At 52.1% G+C, this 20,530-nt stretch overlaps 1 protein-coding gene across 1 annotated transcript in view; it reads left to right on the forward strand.

Moving 5' to 3' along the window:
• Window positions 1-20,530, forward strand: part of col7a1l (collagen type VII alpha 1-like) — a 435,910-nt gene that overhangs the window by 180,961 nt on the left and 234,419 nt on the right. The window contains exons 30-36 of the mRNA XM_072470919.1: window positions 328-372; window positions 2,162-2,230; window positions 2,732-2,827; window positions 8,482-8,508; window positions 14,317-14,370; window positions 14,577-14,648; window positions 19,454-19,513. Of these exons, the coding sequence (XP_072327020.1) occupies window positions 328-372; window positions 2,162-2,230; window positions 2,732-2,827; window positions 8,482-8,508; window positions 14,317-14,370; window positions 14,577-14,648; window positions 19,454-19,513 (423 nt within the window). The remainder of the gene's footprint in view (window positions 1-327; window positions 373-2,161; window positions 2,231-2,731; window positions 2,828-8,481; window positions 8,509-14,316; window positions 14,371-14,576; window positions 14,649-19,453; window positions 19,514-20,530) is intronic.

Below are 20,530 nucleotides of genomic sequence, written 5' to 3' on the forward strand. Positions count from 1 at the left end.
AAACAGAAAAGGCTGGGATTGCGCTGCAATGTGAGGCGGGTTTAGGGTTAGGTTGGGACCCTGTGTCAGAATGCAGTACTTTTCACAAGATCTGATTGAGAATCCCACCTTAACTGCGAAGCAGACTTATCTCTCTCAGATGTGTCAGATTCTGCTTTGCATTGCTATAATTTTGTGTTTGCGATGGAAGGGATGAGAAGGATTTCTTCATACTCCAGATCCCTTGCCTGCTCTCAGTTTCCCACAGAATCACATTCAGGCACTCATTATTGCTTCCATATTTTCCTCCTGCACTTTCTGTAACCTGTGGACTTTTTTTTCTCTTAGGGGCTCCATGGATTTAAAGGACCTCCAGGTCCTAAAGGTGACAGGGTGAGTGTGGTATTTCACATATTATAATGCCTGGTGGGCAAAAGGCAACAATTTACAGAAGTTATAATAAGAAGTCAGTCCCTCTGAGGATGGCAATGTTATAAACTGTATCCACTGTAGGAGGGTGGGTGGAGGGCACACATTTAAGACAGTTGGCAATAAAAAGAGGTAACAGAGGAAATTATTTTTTTAATGCAGTGAGTTGTTAGGGCAGCACGGTAGCATGGTGGTTAGCACAATTGCTTCACAGCTCCAGGGTCCCAGGTTCGATTCCCGGCTTGGCTCACGGTCTATGCTGAGTCTGCACATTCTCCCCATGTGTGCGTGGGTTTCCTCCGGGTGCTCCGGTTTCCTCCCACAGTCCAAAGATGTGCAGGTTAGGTGGATTGGTCATGCTAAATTGCCCTTAGTGTCCAAGGGTTGGGTTACTGGGTTATGGGGATGGGGTGGAGGTGTGGGCTTGGGAGGGGTGCTCGTTCAAAGAGCCGGTGCAGACTCGATGGGCCGAATGGCCTCCTTCTGCACTGTAAATTCTATGATTCTATGATCTGGAATACACCACCTGAAAGGGAGGTGCAAGCGGATTATGTGGTAACGGAGAATTGGGTATATATGTGAGAAGGTGAACACTATCAGGGCAATGGGTGATGGGAAAGTACATTGCTATTTGGGATAGCTCTTTCAAAGAGTCAGTGCCGACACATTGAGCCAAATGGCTTCCTTCTCTGCTGTCTGAATCTATGATTAATTTGATTATATGATACGTTCTAATATTGGTTCTAGTCATAATACAAAGCAACATGACATCCAATAGGACAAACCAGTCCTATGTGCAGAAAATTGGAATGCTGCCCTCATAAAATGTATGTTGGGGACATGGAACGTGAGCATCGCTGGCAAAGCCAACATTTGTTGCCCATTCCTAATTGCCCTGGCAAAGGCAGTGGTGAACTGCCGCCTTGAACTGCTGCAGTCCATGCGGCATATGGTGCACGCACAGTGCTGTTACAGATCAAGTTCTGGGATTTTGCAACAGTGAAGGATGGTGCTGTCGACAGAGGTTTGGCAAGTTGTTGAGGTACACATTCTGGATGGTACACACAATTCAGCTCCAAGACTGAGATCAGTGATTTTTGTAAGTGTATCAAGGGATATGAAGCTAAGCAGGTAGATGAAGTTGAGGCACAGACCAGCATGATCTAATGGAATGGTGGAATAGGCCTGAGGGGCTGAATGGCCTCTCCCCTTCCGATATTTTCTGCTCCTTGGAGAGGGTGAGGAGGTCCAGTAACAATACAGAACCAGGGGTCACAGTCTGAGGATATGGGGTAGACCATTTAGATGAGATCAGGAGGAATTTCGACACCCAGATAGTGATTGGCCTGTGGAATTTGTTACCACAGCAAGTAGTTGAAGCCAAAACATTGTATATTTTCAAGAAGCAATTCGATATAGCACTTGGGGCGAAGGGGATCAAAGGATATGAGGGGGGGGGGGAGCAGGATTAGGCTCTAGAGTATGATGGTCAGCCATGATCATAATGAATGGCGCAGGAGGCTCGAAGGGCCGAATAGTCTCCTCCTGCTCCTATTTTCTATGTAATATCAGGAGAGCATGAGATTATTCACCTTGAAATGAGGAAGGGAGCGTTACAGAACTCAACTCAGTCACACCCAAGTGAGCATCAAAAATATTTTAAGAGTTTGTTTTATTTTGTACAGAATAACAAAGTCCGGTCTCGGTGTCTTGTCAGTTATCCCAGTCAGCTGATTTCATTGTCTTTTTAAAGGGAGAGCCTGGATATGTTCTGGGAGGAACCAATGTTATTCCTGGACGGAGAGGAGAACCTGGATCTGCAGTAAGTATTGGTTACACAGCAGGAACATGAAGCCAAAACTGCATGATGAGGCTTTTTATTTTCAGTTGTTTATTTTGAGACTCTTAAATAGGGTCATGATTTTCTCTGCCTGCTACTGGTGAATAACAATGGACGAAGGGAGTAATTTATTTGACGTGTTGTTCCAACCATTTTAAGGAGATGAACAGGGCATTGATTTCAGTTGCTTCAAAGTTGCAACAGCTCCGAAGAAGAATCATATTGGACTTGGAACGTTAACTCTGTTTCTGTCTCCACAGATGTTACCAGAACTGCTGAGTTTTTCCAGCGCTTCCTGTTTTTATTTCAGAATTCTCGCATCTGCGATATTTTGCTTTTATTTTAGAGAGGTTGAAGAAACCGGTTTGTGTACTGGTAACTTTCTTCACCTACCCAAGGTTTGCAGCATATGAGCTGGTGACTTTTTCATTTTAATGAGAATTCTTTTTGCCTTCACTGCTTATGCAACCTTTTTACTTTTAGGGTCCAAGTGGTGAGCCAGGATTCCCAGGGGTGGCAGGTCCACCAGGGCTTCCAGGTCAGCCAGGGCCTCAGGGACAGCCAGGCCTCTCTATTAAGGTCAGTAACTGTGCAAAGTCAGAATCATTCTGAACGTTTATTCACTGTATGTGTGGCATTGCCAACTCTGTTTGGAGGTATTTCTGGAGGTTTCGTTGCTTGAGTTCCCGACCTTTCCCCTTGCTCCCACTGTTAGTTTTACAACACCTCGACCCTCACATTGCATTGGCGACCAATGACAATTGGAAAGTAAAGACTCTCTTATTTATTCATTCACAAGATGGAGGTAATGGGGGCCAGAATAGGTATGCCGATCCGCCGATCGGTGGGCCCCGATCACGGGCCTGACCCCATCGGAGGCCCCCCCCGATAAACGGCCCCCCCCCCCAGCATTCCCGCAGAGTTCCCTCTGCAGCGACTAGGGGCGGATGGCACCGGCAGGAACCTGTTGTGTCGTAGCGGCCGCTCGGCCCATCCGGGCTGGAGTTTCGGCACTCACCGTTTGCCGCGATTCTCCGAGCGGCCCGGCGCGAGTCGCGCGCCGCTGGTTTCGGGGGGGGGGAGAATCACGTGCGGGGGTCATGGCGGTGTGGCACAATTCGCGCGGCACCCCAGCGATTCTCCCACCCGGCGTGGGGGGGGGTGGGTAGAATCGCGTCCATTGTTCCAGGTCAGCATTGTGTGTAATTTGGAGGGGATGTTGCAGGTGGTGGTATTCCCATGCACCTGCTGGCCTTGTGGCCTAGTGGAAGAGGTCACAGGTTTGGAATCTTGCATGATTCTTGACCGTCAGGCAAACAACCTTTTGCCTCATATTCAATAAATAAAGAAACATAGAAAATAGTAGCAGGAGTAGGCAATTCAGCCCTTCAAGCTTGCTCTGCCATTTGTTATGATCATGACTGATCCCCTGGGCGAGATTCTCCGACCTCCCGCCGGGTCGGAGAATCGCCGGGGGCTGGCGTGAATCCCGCCCCCGCCGGTTGCCGAATTCTCCGGCACCGGAGATTCGGCGGGGGCGGGAATCGTACCGCACCGGTTGGCACCCCCCCCACCCCGTGATTCTCCGGCCCGGATGGGCCGAAGTCCCGCTGCTAGAATGCCTGTCCCGCCGGCATGGATTAAACCACCTCTCTTACCTGCGGGACATGGCGGCGCGGGCGAGCTCCGGGGTCCTGGGGGGGGGGGCGCGGGGCGATCTGGCCCCGGGGGGTGCCCCCACGGTGGCCTGGCCCGCGATCGGGGCCCACCGATCCGCGGGCGGGCCTGTGCCATGGGGGCACTCTTTTCCTTCCGCCTTCGCCACGGTCTCCACCATAGCGGAGGAGGAAGAGACTCCCTCCACAGCACATGCGCGGGGATGCCGTGAGTGGTCGCGAACGCTCCCGCGCATGCGCCGCCCACAGATGTCATTTCTGCTCCAGCTGGCGGGGCACCAAAGGCCTTTTCCGCCAGCTGGCGGGGCGGAAATCAGTCCGGCACGGGCCTAGCCCCTCAAGGTTGGGACTCGGCCCCTCAAGATGCGGAGGATTCCGCACCTTTGGGGCGGCGCGATGCCGGACTGATTTGCGCCGTTTTTGGCGCCGGTCGGTGAACATCGCGCCGATACTGGAGAATTTTGCCCCCTATCTCAATACCATGGGCGAAATTCTCCCACAACGCCTCAATGTTGGGGCTAGGCCGACGGCGGAGGGATTTCCGCCCCGCCAGCTGGCGGAAATGGCGTTTGTTGCCCCGCCAGCTGGCGCGGAAATGCGGCGCATGCGCGGGAGCATCAGCGGCCGCTGAGTTTCCCAGCGCATGCGCGGGAGCGTCAGCGGCCGCTGTCAGTTTCCCGCGCATGCGCAGTGGGGAGAGTCTCTTCCGCCTCCGCCATGGTGGAGGCCATAGCGGAGGCGGAAGGGAAAGAGTGCCCCCACGGCACAGGCCCGCCCGCGGATCGGTGGGCCCCGATCGCGGGCCAGGCCACCGTGGGGGCACCCCCTGGGGTCAGATCGCCCCGCGCCCCCCCCCCCCCCCCAGGACCCCGGAGCCCGCCCACGCCGCCTGGTCCCGCCGGTAAATACCAGGTTTGATTTACGCCGGTGGGACAGGCAATTTCTGGGCGGGACTTCGGCCCATCCGGGCCGGAGAATCCAGCGGGGGGTCCCGCCAACCGGCGCGGCCCGATTCCCGCCCCCGCCCAATCTCCGGGAGCGGAGACTTCGGCGGGGGCGGGGCGGGATTCACGGCGGCCTACAGCCATTCTCCGACCCGCCAGGGGGGGTTGGAGAATGACGCCCCATATTTCCGTGCTCTCCTCATACCCCTTGACATCTTTAGAGTCTAGACATCTATCTATTTCCTGCTTAAATATACTCAGTGACTTGACCTCCACAGCCTGTGGGAGAGAGTTCCAGAGGTTCAGCATCCTCTTGAGTGAAGACGTTTCTGTCACAAATGGCCTCCCCGTCTCGGAGGATGGTAACCCTTGCTCTAGACCCCCCCCCGGCCAGAGGAAACTATATCCCTGCACCCAGTGTGTCCAGCCCAGTTAGAATTTTATACATTTCCAATTAGATTCAATCTCGTTCTTCTAAGTTCTGGTGAAGACAGGCCCAGTCGACCCAATCTCTCCTCAAACAACAATCCAGCCATATTTTCTATAATTAATAAATGAAAGTGTTGCAAGAAAAGAAATACATAAATACAATGGGCAAAAACAGAATTTGGCAAAGTCAGGTTCGGAAAGAAACTGGCCCCAACTCTCCAGCTGCGCAGACATTTCTCACGGAATCCAGAACCTCTCGGCCAAAAACAATGAGTGAGTGTGGTATCCGCGGTCACTCTGGCAGGGCGGGGCCTCAGAGCCAGGAACCCGCACCAAAGAGATTGGGGTGCTAACTTTAAAATACATCCTGATCAATGCTGCAGCTTAACGGCCTCAGCCCCCGAGCGACATTCACCACCATCATCCCCTCCCTTTCAGTGTCCGCTCTCTCCCACCCACCACACATCCCTGCCTCATGCCTGGCCCAATCTGTTGCAAACCTCGCTGACGTGACCTCATGTCGGGCGAATTATGAATATTTATGAGGGAGGGATCATTTGGACTGGGGGCCGTTATTGAAATGTATTAAAATTTATTAAATTGAGGTTCACGCCCTTTGTGGACATGACTCATGTGACATCGCCAACCAGGAGTGGAGAAAATTCTTGCGAGATGTTCCACCCACGCTGCCGATCCCACGGACAGTGAATGGGGGCTCAAGATCACGGCCAATATATTTTTAAGCACTTAGGATTTTTCTCTTGAATGTTATTCTCAGCAAGGTCTGGGGGGTTGATTTTTAATTCCTGCAAACTGCAGGACAATCCTGGAGGTTTGGCAATCCTCCTGTATACTGGTCTATATTACCTGTGACTTCACTGGGCTGGAGTTTGTGGGTCAGTGGACAGCGGACAGCAGTGAATTGTCTGCCTGTTTCCCAACTGTCTGCGTTTTTGTTTCTCTTGAAGCCAATAAGGAGAGATGTGAAGTGGGCAGCAGATACACTGTCACCTGTTTTACAGTGAGCGCAAAGCCAAGACTCATTATCAGTCACTGCTGTCTGCAAACAAATGCGAGCAATGGTTATAACCTGTACCTGCTGAATCTGAAAGGCTGTAAATGTACAAAATCATAAAGATGAGGTGCTGTTTCTTGAGCCTCCAGTCAGGACAGAATCGGAAAAGATTATAAATAGTTAATCCCCGACAACATGAGAAGTGACCAGTCCATTGCAATAATAGAAGAAATTTCCTTTCAAAGTGATTGTTTTCAAGATTCCTCTGAACCTTTTTTAAAAAATTCATTTTCGGGATGTGGCCCTCGCTGGCTAGGACAGCATTTATTGCCCATCCCTAATTGCCCCTTGGTGAACTGCCTTCTTGAATCACTGGAGTCCCTGTGGTGTAGGTACACCCACAGTGCTGTTAGGGAGGGAGAACCAGGATTTTGACCCAGTAACAGTGAAGGAACAGCGATATATTTCCAGCCCAGAAGGTAAAAACAGTAAGAATACTGGTCCAAACTGTTTTATCCTTCTGGAAACTCAGGATGGTGTGTGGCTTGGAGGGGAACCTCCAGTTGGTGGTGTTGCCAAATATCTTCTGCCCTTGTCCTTCTAGATGGTAGCGATTGTGGGTTTGGAAGGTGCTGACTAAGGAGCCTTGGTATAAAAATAACATTCGTAACATCTCAAATTTGCTGCAATAAAGAATTTATATCTTCAGTCTCTTCCCAAATTTCCCTCTGCTTTTCCCCCACAACCAGCAGTAATACCTCAGGAGTGAGATATTGGTGGGATTTGGTAATTGGCAAATGAACTGTGGGAGAAGACTTTCTTTTTCTATGCGAGCTCTGATGCTCCAATACGCTGCCTATAAAGAGTCATTTTCAGAACAAAATTGTGGAGGGTATTTTCCACCTCCGTTTTTGGGGCGTGGGAATAGTGGCGGGGCAGACAAGTGTCCCTTGGGACAAATATGGTGGGGAAAGTCTTGAATGCGGCCGGCAGGCTACACATTGCTTTTCCCACCTGACTTGACACATTGTCAAAAATAGAGAAAATTCTTTCCTGTATAAATACTTGATGGAGGAAATTTGCAGAGTTGTGGGGAAAGAGATGGGGCCAGACTCACTGGATACCGTTATCAAAGGTATATTAATGACCCAGTGGCAAGGGCCCCAATAATTTCTCCAAGTGGCCTTTCTGCCACTTAACTATTCACTCCGACCTCTCAGCAATTTTTTGGGGAGGGCGAGGCCGAAATCTGCCACTGGCACTCACCCCTAAAGTGGGCAGTTATTGGTCACTTAAAAGGCCATTATCTACCCGACCTCAGGTTTGAGGAAAGTGGGAAGAGGTCAGGGGCAGAGAAAGCCCAGTAGCCACCCTGCTCAAGCTTTGAGTGAGAGAGGTTGGCACCTTCATCCTTGGTCCTCTTTCCATATTGAGTGTCCTCCTTAAGGCCTTCTCACCCTCCATCACCCTACCACCCCCCCAAGCTGCTCCCCTCCCACCTGACCTTGACATCAGGACCTATTTCCTCTTTTCCCCACTCTGGGCCACGCCTCCCATCTCTGCGTGGGAGCTGCCTGGTCCTGTGGGCTCTGTAACTTAAGACTACAAGCAGCCCAACCAGTCTATGAGTGGCCACTGCGCGTGCTTGTGGAGGGTGGGGGGACCGTGATCGGGCAGGAAACCCCGCAATCTGAAACCTATGATGGGCCAAATGGTCTCCTTCTACACTGTATGATCCCACTTCCCATGCTAGCTGTATGTGATCTGACTGACTGAACTTTCCAGCATTATGAGGTGGACCCATAACCATGGATTAAAATAGTAGCAGCGTCATTGTGCATAGGGTCTTTTGTCTCATCAATGGGTGCTGCACTATGACCTGGGTCCGGAGGTCGACTGACCATGTAGGGTATTAGGGGATGTCCTGACTACCCCCTGTGAAGGTTTCCGTAGCCCAGTATTATCACTCCATCTCCTCCCTCTGCTCCTTACCACCTCCATCCCACCCTCTTCCCATGAAAATCACAAAGACCTCTGGGCCTTTTCAGGGGTGCAAAAGCACCAGCGATCAGGTCCCAGAAGACGGAGCCACTTTGTTCATCCACTACACCATTCAGTCCCCATCATCTTTCAACATGTATCCCCTAAACTGTCAATTGTGTTTTACAGGGCGAGCAAGGAACTTCAGGTACTCGGGTAAGTAATTACTGATTTTAGCTTTGCTGTTTACTTCCGTGAAAACCAGTGCTGTAACTCCCCTCTGGGGATGAAACCGGTGATAATGTTTGTCATGATATGCAAACATGCAGCTAATGAACATTTAGAATAGGACACGACCAATGAGCAGTCAGGACACTCAGGGGTGGTATCTCACTATAAAAGGGATGAGGCACTCACACCTCGCCTCTTTCCACAGACCAACATCTACAGAGTGAGACAGGGTGTATCGTCAGCCTCACACCCCAGCACGTGGCTTAGAGCAGGCTGGTTCAGTTAGACTGAGTTACTACAATTAGATTAGCAGTGAGTCGAACTCATTGAGAACTGTGCTAATAGTTCAATAAACACATTGAACTCATTTCAAAGTCTGGAGCATCTTTTACTTAAACTGCACCAAGTGGCAGCCTGTGTTATTCCAAATGCCATAACACAACAATGTTGATAAGACAGTCAGCTGAAGCATAAAGGGGTGATCCTCAAGTTAACGGTCACAAAAATCAGCGCGGAGAGGACTATCTTTACGGAGTAACTGGAGTCAATTTTGAAAACTTCACATTTCATCAACTTTATTTTAAGTAAAATTTTTGTAAGTAATTTATTTTCCCTCCCAGTTCCGATCCCTGTACCCATTCTTCACACTATTGACTTTTTTGGGGCCTGTTGAAGTGCAATTTGTTGCTCGGGGAAAGCAGGGAACACTCTGGGCGCGATCCAATGGCCATGCTGCACCCAAAATGCAGCTCGCCGCGGCTGATAGAGGCCGGGCAGACCCTGTTCCCGGGATCTACCCAGCTCGCAACGCCTCGCAAGATCACGTTGCAATGTAAATCCTGCCCATTGTGGACGGAATCACTTTTTAGTAAATCTGCATGTTAGAGCGAGACACCGTGGACGGGACTCTCTGTGCCAGCTCGGAGAATAGGCGTTGACACCGAAAGGGCCCGCAACGCTGTTCTGACGTAGGGGTGCGAACCTCCGACCCTACGAAAACCGCGGGAACGCGGCAAGTGCCGCGCGGCCTGGAGAATTGCGAGGGGTGGCCTGATGCGCGATTCTAATTTGCAGTCATGCTGCCTGATGCTGCGGCCGGAGGAGGTAGGCTCGGTGTGGGGGTGACCTCAGGCTGGCGAAACGGGAACGGCCGTGGCTGCGGAGGTGGGTGAAGCCCCCCAGGGTCGATGGGGGGGGTGGTGTCATAGGGGGGGTTTGGGGAAGACAACCGTGGCGGGCAGCAACAGCCTGCCATGACAGGGCGGTGCCAACACCACGGACGCCGTTATGTCGGCCACGCTGATGGGCACCCACCCCGGTCGCTGGCTCAGCCCAGGCCTCTCAGCCATTCGGATGGGTGCCAGACCCCCCCCCCCCAACGGGGCCCCACACACCCATTCGGCGGCATCCACCGGTGGGTAGATCCAGGGCCGCACCCACGGCAGCCCCCGGTGAGGGCAGTGCCATTAAACTGTGGCCCTGTTAGGAGGGACTGGCGACAGGTATCGGGACACCGAGGGGGCGGGCGGAGTTGGGGAGCATGCGTGGCTGGGGCGCAAGCTGCCAACCGGGGTGACCATGTAGCCCACGGCACCTGGTTGTGGAGGGGGGTATGCGCCATGATGGGGCTTTGTCTACCCCCACCCCCTGCAGATCATAATGTTTGGGCATCTTCCAGCGATGGTGGCCGCCGTGGCAGGGGCCGCTGCCCTGCATGAAGCCCTGTGGGAACTGGAGCAGAGGCATCTCAGGGAGGAGGCGGAGGCGGCAGCAGAGGAGCGTGCCGCAGTAGGGCAGATGCCAGACGCTCAGGTTGGACTGCCGCCCGTCCAACACGGGCAGGAGGAGGAGGACCACGATGATGAGGGGGAGCCACGAGGATGCTGATGAGCGGGGGGAGGGGGGGGGGGGGCAGGAGATGGTGCCACAGAGGCGCCTGAGGAGGCCTCGTGTGTACTGGCACCGCATGTCCTTCCAGGACCTCCCGGACAGGGCATGCAGGAGGGGACTCCGGATGAGCTGGGAAACCGTCGCCCATATCTGCCATCTGACGGCACAACTGACACCACGTGGAACTGGGGGTGGACACCCTCTTCTGGTGGCCGTCAAGGTGACGGTCGCCCTCAACATCTACGCGATGGGGTCGTTCCAGTCGCCGAGTGGGGACCTGTCAGGCATCTCCCAGGTGTCGGTGCACAGGTGCATCCGTACAGTGACCGACGCCCTGTACGACACCGCGGACCGGTACACCCAGTTCCCTGTGGACCGCGCCCACCAGGATGCCCGATGCGATCATGGCTGATGACGCCTATACGGAGGCCACAGACCGATGCGGAGCACCGCTACAATGATGCCCATTGTGCGACCAGGGGTGTGGTCGAGAGGTGCTTTGGGCTGCTGAACATGCGCTTCAGGTGCCTTGACCGCTTGTGGTATAATGCGTCCTCCACAATATACCCCAGCAGAGGGACGATGTACTGGAGGAGGGAGGGGAGGGGAGGATCACAGCGAAGGGCACACCTCTCCAGATGAGGAGGATGGGGAGTGGGGAGGCAATATACGGGACATGGGTGCTGGACATGGACGGGAGGCTGCCAACGCCACCGGCTGGGCCAGCGATCACGGGATGAGTTGATAGCCGCACACGTAGTCAGGCAATGTCTGGCTCATGGCCACACTAACACCCTCCACCTGGGTGGTCCCTGTATGCGGGCTGGACACTGCATTGCATGGCCCTGTCGTCTCGCTGGGTGCGGGGTGGCGTGGTGGCGTGGGCGCCAGGGGGTGGGGGGGGCACGTCACATGCAACGGGGTTCGACGTCCCATCGCCCCTCACCCACGGTGGCACTCAGTTCCCGCCCCACACCCGCACGCATCGGACAGAGCACAGTCACAGCTTTTATTCGTGTTACAGTGTGTTTATTTACAGAATGTACATATGCCCTAGCCCCTATTGCCAACTTACTAAGTGTCTACTTTTCTGGCCTTACGGGCCCTATGACTACGTCTCGGTGTTTCCCCAGACGGTACAGCACGAGTGCAGACGGACTGCTGTGATCCCTGCCCTGCGGACTAGGGTCCCTGTTGGCGGTCGTTTCCTGGGGCGCCCCGGCCTGGATGGGCCAGGCTGCGCCTCGGGCGACTGGGATGGCATGCTGCCACCCTGTTCTGCCCGCTGCCCACAAGGTGCACCAGGGACAGAAGAGGGGGAGTCCGAGGTGCCGCGGTGTTCCGGGACCTCCCCTGCAGGGGGATCCAGAACGGGACCCAGCACCTCCTCCTCCCACACCATCGCCCCCATTGCCTCCACTGCGGATGCCACCTGTGCGGTTTTGGCCTGGGTGGCAAGCATGACCGTCACCCTTCTCTGCTCCTGCTCGCGGTTGCGCTCCTCCAACTGCGTCTGCAGGTGGTGGAAACCGGCCGTCATCCCCTTCTCTCGTCCCTGGGTCTCTGCCTGCATCGGGTCACTGGGTGGGTGTGGGAATTCCAGGAATCCGGGACCCGTCCGGGCAGCAGCTGGGTGCTGGGGCCGGTCTGCTCCTACCTCCACCTGCTGTACCAGAGCGGCTGTGTGGTGCTCACCAGTGAAGCCTCATCACTAAAGAGACTAACCGAGGTGATAGTCTCTGCGATGGTGGAGGGTGTAGGAGATAGCAGCGACGTACTGTCCAGTATGTCCTCGTCAGATCTCTTGTGATGGTCCGTGGTGCAATGGTCCATCTGCCACCGTCCTCTGCGAGTCGGTCCTCTGTGTGTCTGTCCTCTGCGAGTCGGTCCTCTGTGTGTCTGTCCTCTGTGCTCCGAGTCTGTCCTCGGTGTGTCTGTATCCTGTGACTCCGTGTCCTGGGTGTCGGTCAACAGCGTTCCTGTTTCCTGGGACTCCGCGTTGGGCGCAGGCCTGCTGTGACGGCTGCCCTTCCCGTTGTTGCCTGCGTCCCTGGGGGCCACCGTCCCTGGCACTGGCTGGGGCCGGGGTGCAGCGGATGGGCCGGCACCACTGCAGGCTGGTCCTGTAAGACACAAGACAGCATGTATGGTTAGACAGGCAGATGGGCGTGAGCGGGTGGCATGAGGGGCGGAGTGAGGGGCTGGGGCCAGGCAGGGGGGTCTCACTTGGTGGCGCGCCCCTGTTCTCGGCATTGGCAACCGTCAGATCCGTCAGCGAGGTCCAGTGCCCTCTGCTCATTCACGGTGAGGGGGTGCAATACAGGTGCACCCACTCCGGTTTTCTCCCGCTCCCTGCGGTTATGGCCGTTCTTATCCTGGGGGGGGAAACACAAACATCAGCAATGTTAGACAGTCCGACGCATGCAGCCCAGCAGTTGGGTCTATGATGGCATAGGTGCTCAGGGCACCCGGCCTCGGCGGCTGGCATGGGTGGGTGTGGCCATGTGGGTCAGAGCGGGGGTTGTATCGTCCCCATGGGGGGGGTGTCACATGGGTGGTGGGTAAGGGATTGGTGCCAGGCGCACAGTGCTGGGTACTCATCCTGCTGCCCGGAGTGGGTCGTTCAGCTTCTTGCGACACTGGGCGCCTGTCCTGGCTATCGGCCCGACGGCGCGGATGGCTTTGCCGCCCACCTCCCTCCACATACGCAGTACGGTGTTGCGTGAGGGTCCTGCGGCCAGGTCCGGGGTTCAGAGACCCCATCCTCTGCTCCACGGCATCCAGGAACGTGTCAAGTTCGCCATCCCGGAAACTTGGCATTGCGCGGCGGGCAGCCATCTTCCCAGTGTCAGCTGTTTGTGGGGAGTCACGTTATTTCATTGTGCCGTTGACGCGGTGTGCTTATCGGACGCCGGTCTGGAGTCCCCACGCTTCTTGTGGCACCCGTGCTGGCCTCTTGTGGGCCGCAGAATCGGCGCGCTGTGGGGCCTGTTGACGCCAGCGTAAAACTGTCCGGTGTTTACGCCGGCATCAACAATTAGCCACGATATCGGAGAATCCCCCCCCTAGTATCACTTTAAATTGCAGATTCCTGAAGCACTCGAGGCGTTGAGATATATTCCCTTCACCTTGTAGACCTCGGGCCAGCGACAAATGGGGACCAGACGAGCGGACTCATGGGGGTCTCCCAGAGGATCGGAGCCCCCCCCCTGCCCGGTGCATGCCCTTTGGGCAGGGTGGTACCCTGGCACTGCTGTGCTCCCCAGGCACCATGGCAGTGTCAGCCTGGCACTCTGGCAGTGTCCGCCTGACACCCTGGCTGTGCCATCTGGGTGCCACCCTGGCACTGCCAAGGTGCCCATGTGGCACTGCCAGCTGGCAGGGACACTGCCAGGGTACCTGGACTGCTGCTGTGGCCCACCCCACTCACATCATTGAAGACCGTCCCATGACAAAATTCAGCAGAGGACTCCGAGAGCTCCAGTTATCCATTGTGGAAGCTATTGCCTGGCTTGGTGATTACTGTACATTTTAAAAAAATAAGTAGAAACATTTTACAGAATGCAGCATTACTCATGTACGTTGCATGCCTAATAACCCCCACAATAAACAAATGAGCAAATTAACAAATTAAATTGAAGTGATAGCCCCTTAAAGGGACATCGGAACAGAAACCAAAACTCCAAAGAAGACTTACCTAACTAAATCAAAATGTGGTTGTGCGGGCCAGTGATGCACTCCAGACTCCGCAATGCCCACCAGTCACAGAAGGATCAGCCATTATAGGTGTTCTAAATACTTAATTAAACAACGCCCCTCACCTGTATATCTTAACAATGTAATTAACATACAATTAACATGGCATTTCATCCAATCCTAATTCAGTAACTGATTAATCAACAGGGCCAACGTGGGAAACCTGGTCCTAAAGGTGACAAGGGAGATACTGGAATTCCTGTAAGTATTGCACTTTCCAACGGTGAATCGGGAGAGGCAGTGTTCTGACATCGCCATAAGCAGAGTCATTGTATTAGTGGTTGGCCACAGGGTAATCTGGGCTAAGACTTGCAATCAGCAATATAGCCAGTAAATATAAAGATCTTGGAAGGGAGCAAAGAACTACAAGAATAAATGTTTGCTTGTTGCTCATTTTTCTTGTTTAGGGAATTGCTGGTTTACCTGGACCAATTGGACTTGATGGAGTTCCTGGGGTCCCAGGATCCAAAGGAGAACAGGTAACAGACTCAGTTGTGGTTCCAGTGTTTTGATATATTTGCATGTTCTTAACTAAGACTTGTATCATGGAGCACACCTTGCTATTCTTTCAGAAACTGTAGCCATTCCTTCTCGTAGCTCAACTCAATTCTCCTGGCTCCCAGTCCTGAGCAACATCCAGCCCCCTCACATAAGGAAGGAGATTGCAACAAGAAAGCTCCTGGAGAAGTAATACATCAACCCAAGCTTATCGCTACACAAGGACAGGAAGGAACATAGAAACAGGAGGAGGCAATCGAACCCCTCAAGCTTGTTCCACTATGCAATTGGATCATTGCTGATCAGTAACTTAACTCCATCGACCTGCTATTGGTTCAGTAACCCTTACATAATTAATTGATACATTTCCTTCCTATTGAGGAATAGAGGCCAGGAGGAATCCTGGACTCCTCTGAACCATTTGATCTCAGCCATAGTGCCAGTGAGAACATTATAATGTTGATTCACCCTATACAACGTATTAGGGAGATGGAAATCAGACGTATTTGTGACATCCTCCTCAGATTGTCCCCGGTTGAGGAGTCCGTTAATATTCATGATCCAGGTGCACAGGTGAGAATTGGCCACTTGGGTAAGGGGGTGCCTGGTGCATGGAAGTTACCTCTCTTCTCAATCAACACCTTCAGAATGTTCGCATTGGCTCAATGGGTGTCCTTGAGTCAGCAGGAAGTAAGTTCAACTCTCTATCCAGATGCTTGAGCTCATAATCTAGGCTAACACTCCAGTGCAGTACTTCGAGGGCACTGCACTGTCGGAAGTGCTGTCTGTTGGATAAAGCATTAAACCGAGGTTCTGTCTGCCCTTGCAAGTTGATGTAAAATATTTCATGGTACTATTCGAAGATATGCAGGGGAGTTTTCCCTGGAGTCCTGGCTAATATTTTCCCCCAACCAGTATCACTAAAACCTTGCCATGTACAAATAAGCTGCTGCATATCCTACATCATAATCATAGCCACTACAGATCATAAACACTTCATTCACAGTAGAACACTTGAGTTTATCTTGATGCAATGAAAAGTGCTGCATAAAGGATGACCATTTCTCAAAAGGGACAGAACACTAAATGATATAAACAGACAAGTGCTCTTGGAATTTTATCAATCCATTAGCGATGGGCTGGGAGATAAGGTGGCTGGCAAAATGGTGCAGAATGCCATGGGTGGGTGAATGCTGCTTCATGTCTTCCAGTTGCTGTTCCATTTTGCTGGTGCTGAGAAAATTGGCAGATCAGCCATCTGCTGGGAGCTCAACTGAGCCATGGAAGTGATCAATTCATTCCTCTTCCTGTTTCTGCAGACATATTTTCCCATGTGGGAAGGGCCTGGTGCTGTGTGGGGAGAACTTCCAATGAGACCTGACAGCCCCTTATCAGGCGCTGAAGAGGGCAGCCCTCTTTTTGGGCACTCCATGACCCATATAAGGACCCGGGATGGCAAAGTCCATCTCCATGGCAAAGGCACTGGCTGCACTCTGCAACCTCCGCACTTTGCTGAGCATCGTCCAGCCTGACTCCAGCATCCCCAAACTGCATTTATCCTTTCTCGAGTCCCTTTGAGGCACCCTTTCCTCACAGGTATAGTCTCAGCACTGGCCACTGTGAGCAATGTTGAGGCCCCTGAGCTGCTGGCTCTGTTACTGGGCTGGCTGCTCTTGGCAGGGGAGTGGGTTTGGGGAGGGGGGGGGGGGGGGGTGAACTTCTATTCTTAATAGGAATGGCCACTATAAAATCTCCATGAGTCCCAAGAAGGTGATATAAATGTAAGTTTGTTTGTAAAACTTAACTAAAGGCCGCAACCGGCATACAGCAGATAGGTCCCGGCGAGGACTACAGATCATGCTGGTCCCAATCTAGACTGGCTTTTAAGCGTTAATTTCACAAGTCCCCACTGCTAGGCCTCCCCCTTCAGTGGGGGAGCTTATATTCTACGAGCCCCACAGGGAGGTCAATTGGGTCGAAGTGGAGTCTCTGGGCGCGATTTAACAGAAATCAAACAGAGTCGCTTGTCAGGTGATTTAGCCAGGCGTTCCCAGTGCTGACAGTGCCAAGAACGGCCCTGCTATTAAATGGGGCTCTGCTTCATCTTTGGGCCTCACCGAGGAACGTCCCACCGAGGCCACACTTAGGCTTACTTCCTGCACTAACGAGCTCCGCTCACCAGTGTAGAAAGAGATCGAGGTGCCCTTTTTAAATAGTGGCCGGATTTCTGGACCCTTCACCACAGCCCCTGGAACCCTGCAACACCCCAACGTGCCAATGAGGGGGTCCTTGAGCCACCCGCACCCCACCTCAAGGGCAGGGCACCTCTAAGCCGATCCATAGCATGGGCAAGATGCCACTTGGGCAGCTTGGCACTGCCTGCCTGGCAGTGCTCCTTCTAGCCTGGCAGTGCCACCAGGGCACCTGGGTGGCACTGCCAGGGTGCCTGGATGGCATTGCCAAGGTGTCAGACTGGCAGTGCCACAGTGCCTGGGTGGCATTGGGGTACCATGGTACCAATCTACCCAGAGTCCAACCACCCCAGGGCTCCTGATTGGGAGACCCCACCAAGTGCCCGTACACCTGGTCCACATTTATGGAAACCAGTGCCAAACGGCACCCACTCCGGGTTTCTGAGGCAAGGATGTTCGATCCTGGGCGCTGGGTAGACATATTCAACTGAGACTAACTACTCACTTGAATATGTAAATCTGGACCAGCCTCAATGGGCGGGATCCAGATTGCGATGCCTCGCAAAATTTCGTTAGATATCCGAGGCGTGACAAGGCTGGAAAATCTGCGAGATTTACCAGCCTTGTCGTGTCTTGAGTCGGGCGTGACGAGGCCGATAGTTCACGACCCAAAAAACTGGGTCCGGCCTGCACATCATTATCAGTCACAGGCAAACTGATTGTTGCCTGTAGGTAACCGGAGTTGTCATTGTTCCAATGTTGGTTAGTGGCTCTCCCGTATATATTACCAACCATACCTTAGTGTCCCTTAGGCCCAGGCGTTGGATCCCCATATGAACCTTCTGGTACATTTGTTGTCCAATAGCCGAGACAGCAGCCCCTCTCTCTATTTCCATCTCTAATGGGTGGCTACTTTTGGTGCCGTAATGCAATTTAGTTGCATGCAATCATCGTCTTCATACTGTGATAAGTGTAAAACCCTGACTCTGGGTAGCTGTGTCATCCGACCTGGGTGATGCACTCGTCGATTCTACTGCCCCCGGCCCCCACGGTTCCTGCAATCACAAGGGCAGCACTCATGCAAGTCTTCTTCCTGGACCTCAGGAGAGATGTCTCCATTAGGTTGCGGTGCTTTTGGCCAATGGGTCTGACCACAACGCTGCTCAGGTAGTGACTGGGTCCCATAGACCCTCTTCTTGGCAGGTGTTACTTGCCGGAATGGGGGGGCGGCCAATGCTATGTATATTCATATTCATGGAGCCTTGGAGTTCCTGGACTCCCTTTTCAGCATTTTCATGCGAGACGGATAATTCTATGGCCCTTTTTAAGTCCAAAGAAGGTTCAGCCAACAACTTATGTTGGGTTGCCATGTTGTTAATGCCACACACAGGCAATCTCGCAATATCTCTGGAAGGGATGGCTCATAGTCGCAATTCTCAGCCAGCTTGCAAAGGCGTGTCAGGAATTCCATGACCGACGCCCCCGGGATTCACCTGGCCGTGTTAAACTTATACCTCTGCATGATCTGTAACAAGCGCTACCAGCTCGTCAAATGTCTTTGAATCTGGGGCCGCTGGGTAGTTAAGGCTTTTGATCACACTGAAAATTCACAGGTGGTATGGGGTATTACCTTTTGCCGGTCGTGTCCTATAATATCACGCACTTGAAAGAAATATCGCATCTGTTCAGTATATGGGGCCCAATCTTCCACATCTGCGTCGAAAGCCTCAAGTCATCCAAAAAGTGGCATTTTTAAATTCACTCTGATCTTGCCTTCGTGCTGAGTAATTCAAGGGTGGCCTGGGAATCCAAAATGGCAACTGTAGTTTTTCCTCTTCTCCAGTTTAAAATCTTCAGGAGTCCTGAGAAGGTGATATAAACATCGGTTTGTTTGTGAAGCAAAAGTAAAGGCAGCAAAGCAGCATACAGCACATAGGTCCCAGCCAGAATACCGATCATGCAGGTCCCAATCTGGGCGGGCTTTAAAGCATCAGCTTCACAAGCCCCTGCTGCTAGGCCTCTGCCCCTCAGAGGGGGAGCTCGTATTCTACGAACCCCATGGGGAGATCAATTGGGTTGTTCCCGTGGGTCTCATGAGGTTTATTACAGCCACCAGCCAGTATTTGCCTCCCCAGGTCTGCCATCACTGTAGGTTTCAACCCTTGTCTTTATTTACTTACCTTTTCGTTCATCCAGAGGGGTTGAACCATTTAAAGCTGACACTGCAAAGTCCATGTCCTCCAAAACATAATAATGTCAGGCCAATCTGCCATTTAAATATTAGGTGGCCTACCTTCATCATTCTGGTTTCATTTTGAAGTAATGGTTATTGATTCTTCCTGTAAAAATATTTTAAACAGTGCTGTGTATTGCAATCTTGCAATTGTGCATTGCAATCTGACTGGGTGAAGTCACTTTTGAAAGTAGATATGGGTCAATACATGAGCTCTTGAGCTGACTATCCCTGGTTAAAGATTGTCTCCCAATTAGTGAGTGCCGTAACAGCATGGTGACCTTGCACAATTCACAGATTTGTCAATGGTGAGAGGTGTTTTGGTTTAAGAAAATTAATTTTGATGATGAATTCTTTTCAGGGAGGTGATGGGATTGGCATCCCAGGAATACCAGGACAGAACGGATTCCAGGGAGAGAAGGTCAAATAATTCATTCCACAGCTTGAACCTTACACAACACCGGATATCAGCAAATCATGAGCTCATTGCCTGTGATTTAGTTCCTGGACAAATTCAAAGATAGAAAACAAATCTCTTGAAACACAGACATCGAAAAGAGCAGTAGAAAGAGACCAATCAGCCCCTCTGTCCTTCGAGCCTGCTCCGTCATTCAACGTGATTATGGAGGATCCTCTATCTCAACACCATACTCCTGTGCTTTCCCCATACCCCTTTGCACCCTTAGAGTCTAGAAATCTATATATTTCCTTCTTAAATATATTCAGTGATTTGGCCTTGATAGCCTTCTGAGTGAGGAGGTTTCACTTCATCTCAGTCCAAAATGGCCAACACTGTATTCTGAGATTCTGACCCCCTTGTTCTAAACCCCCCAGCCAGAGGGAACAACATCTTCCAGCCTGTCCGGCCCTGCCTGAATTTTATATGTTTCAATTAGATCCCCTCTCATTCTTCTAAATTCCAGTGAGTACGGGCCCACTCAACCCAATCTCTCCTCATATGACAATCCTGCCATCCCAGAAATCAGTCTGGTAATTTCAAATGTTTAATCCTCAAGGACAATTAGGGATAGGCAAAAAATGCAGGGCTACTCAGCGAAGCCCACATCCCGTAGAAATGCATTCAAAAAAATTCATGGATAGAGATGATGCTTTTCTTATATTTTCAACCTGCCCTTCACTCATTTGCTTCAAATATTGTTCAATGCGAACATGTCCAAATACTCTTGAGTCACTGAGCGGCTAACAATAAGGATCCATTAATATAAGATTATATGTCAAATAATGCTCATGTGAAGTATCTGAGGATGTTTTTACTATGGTAAATGTGCCATAAATGCAGGTTGTAGTGCATAATGAGGGGTTAAAGCTAAGGAGAAAAGTCTTTACTGAGAGGATTCTGAGACTGGTGAATGTGCCCCTGGAGCCAGGTTTGATTACTGGCACTGGCTGAGAACAGAGGGAGTGTGATTTTAAAAAA

This window comes from Scyliorhinus torazame, chromosome 13, assembly GCF_047496885.1.
Source record: "Scyliorhinus torazame isolate Kashiwa2021f chromosome 13, sScyTor2.1, whole genome shotgun sequence".
Classification (NCBI taxonomy): Eukaryota; Metazoa; Chordata; class Chondrichthyes; order Carcharhiniformes; family Scyliorhinidae; genus Scyliorhinus; species Scyliorhinus torazame.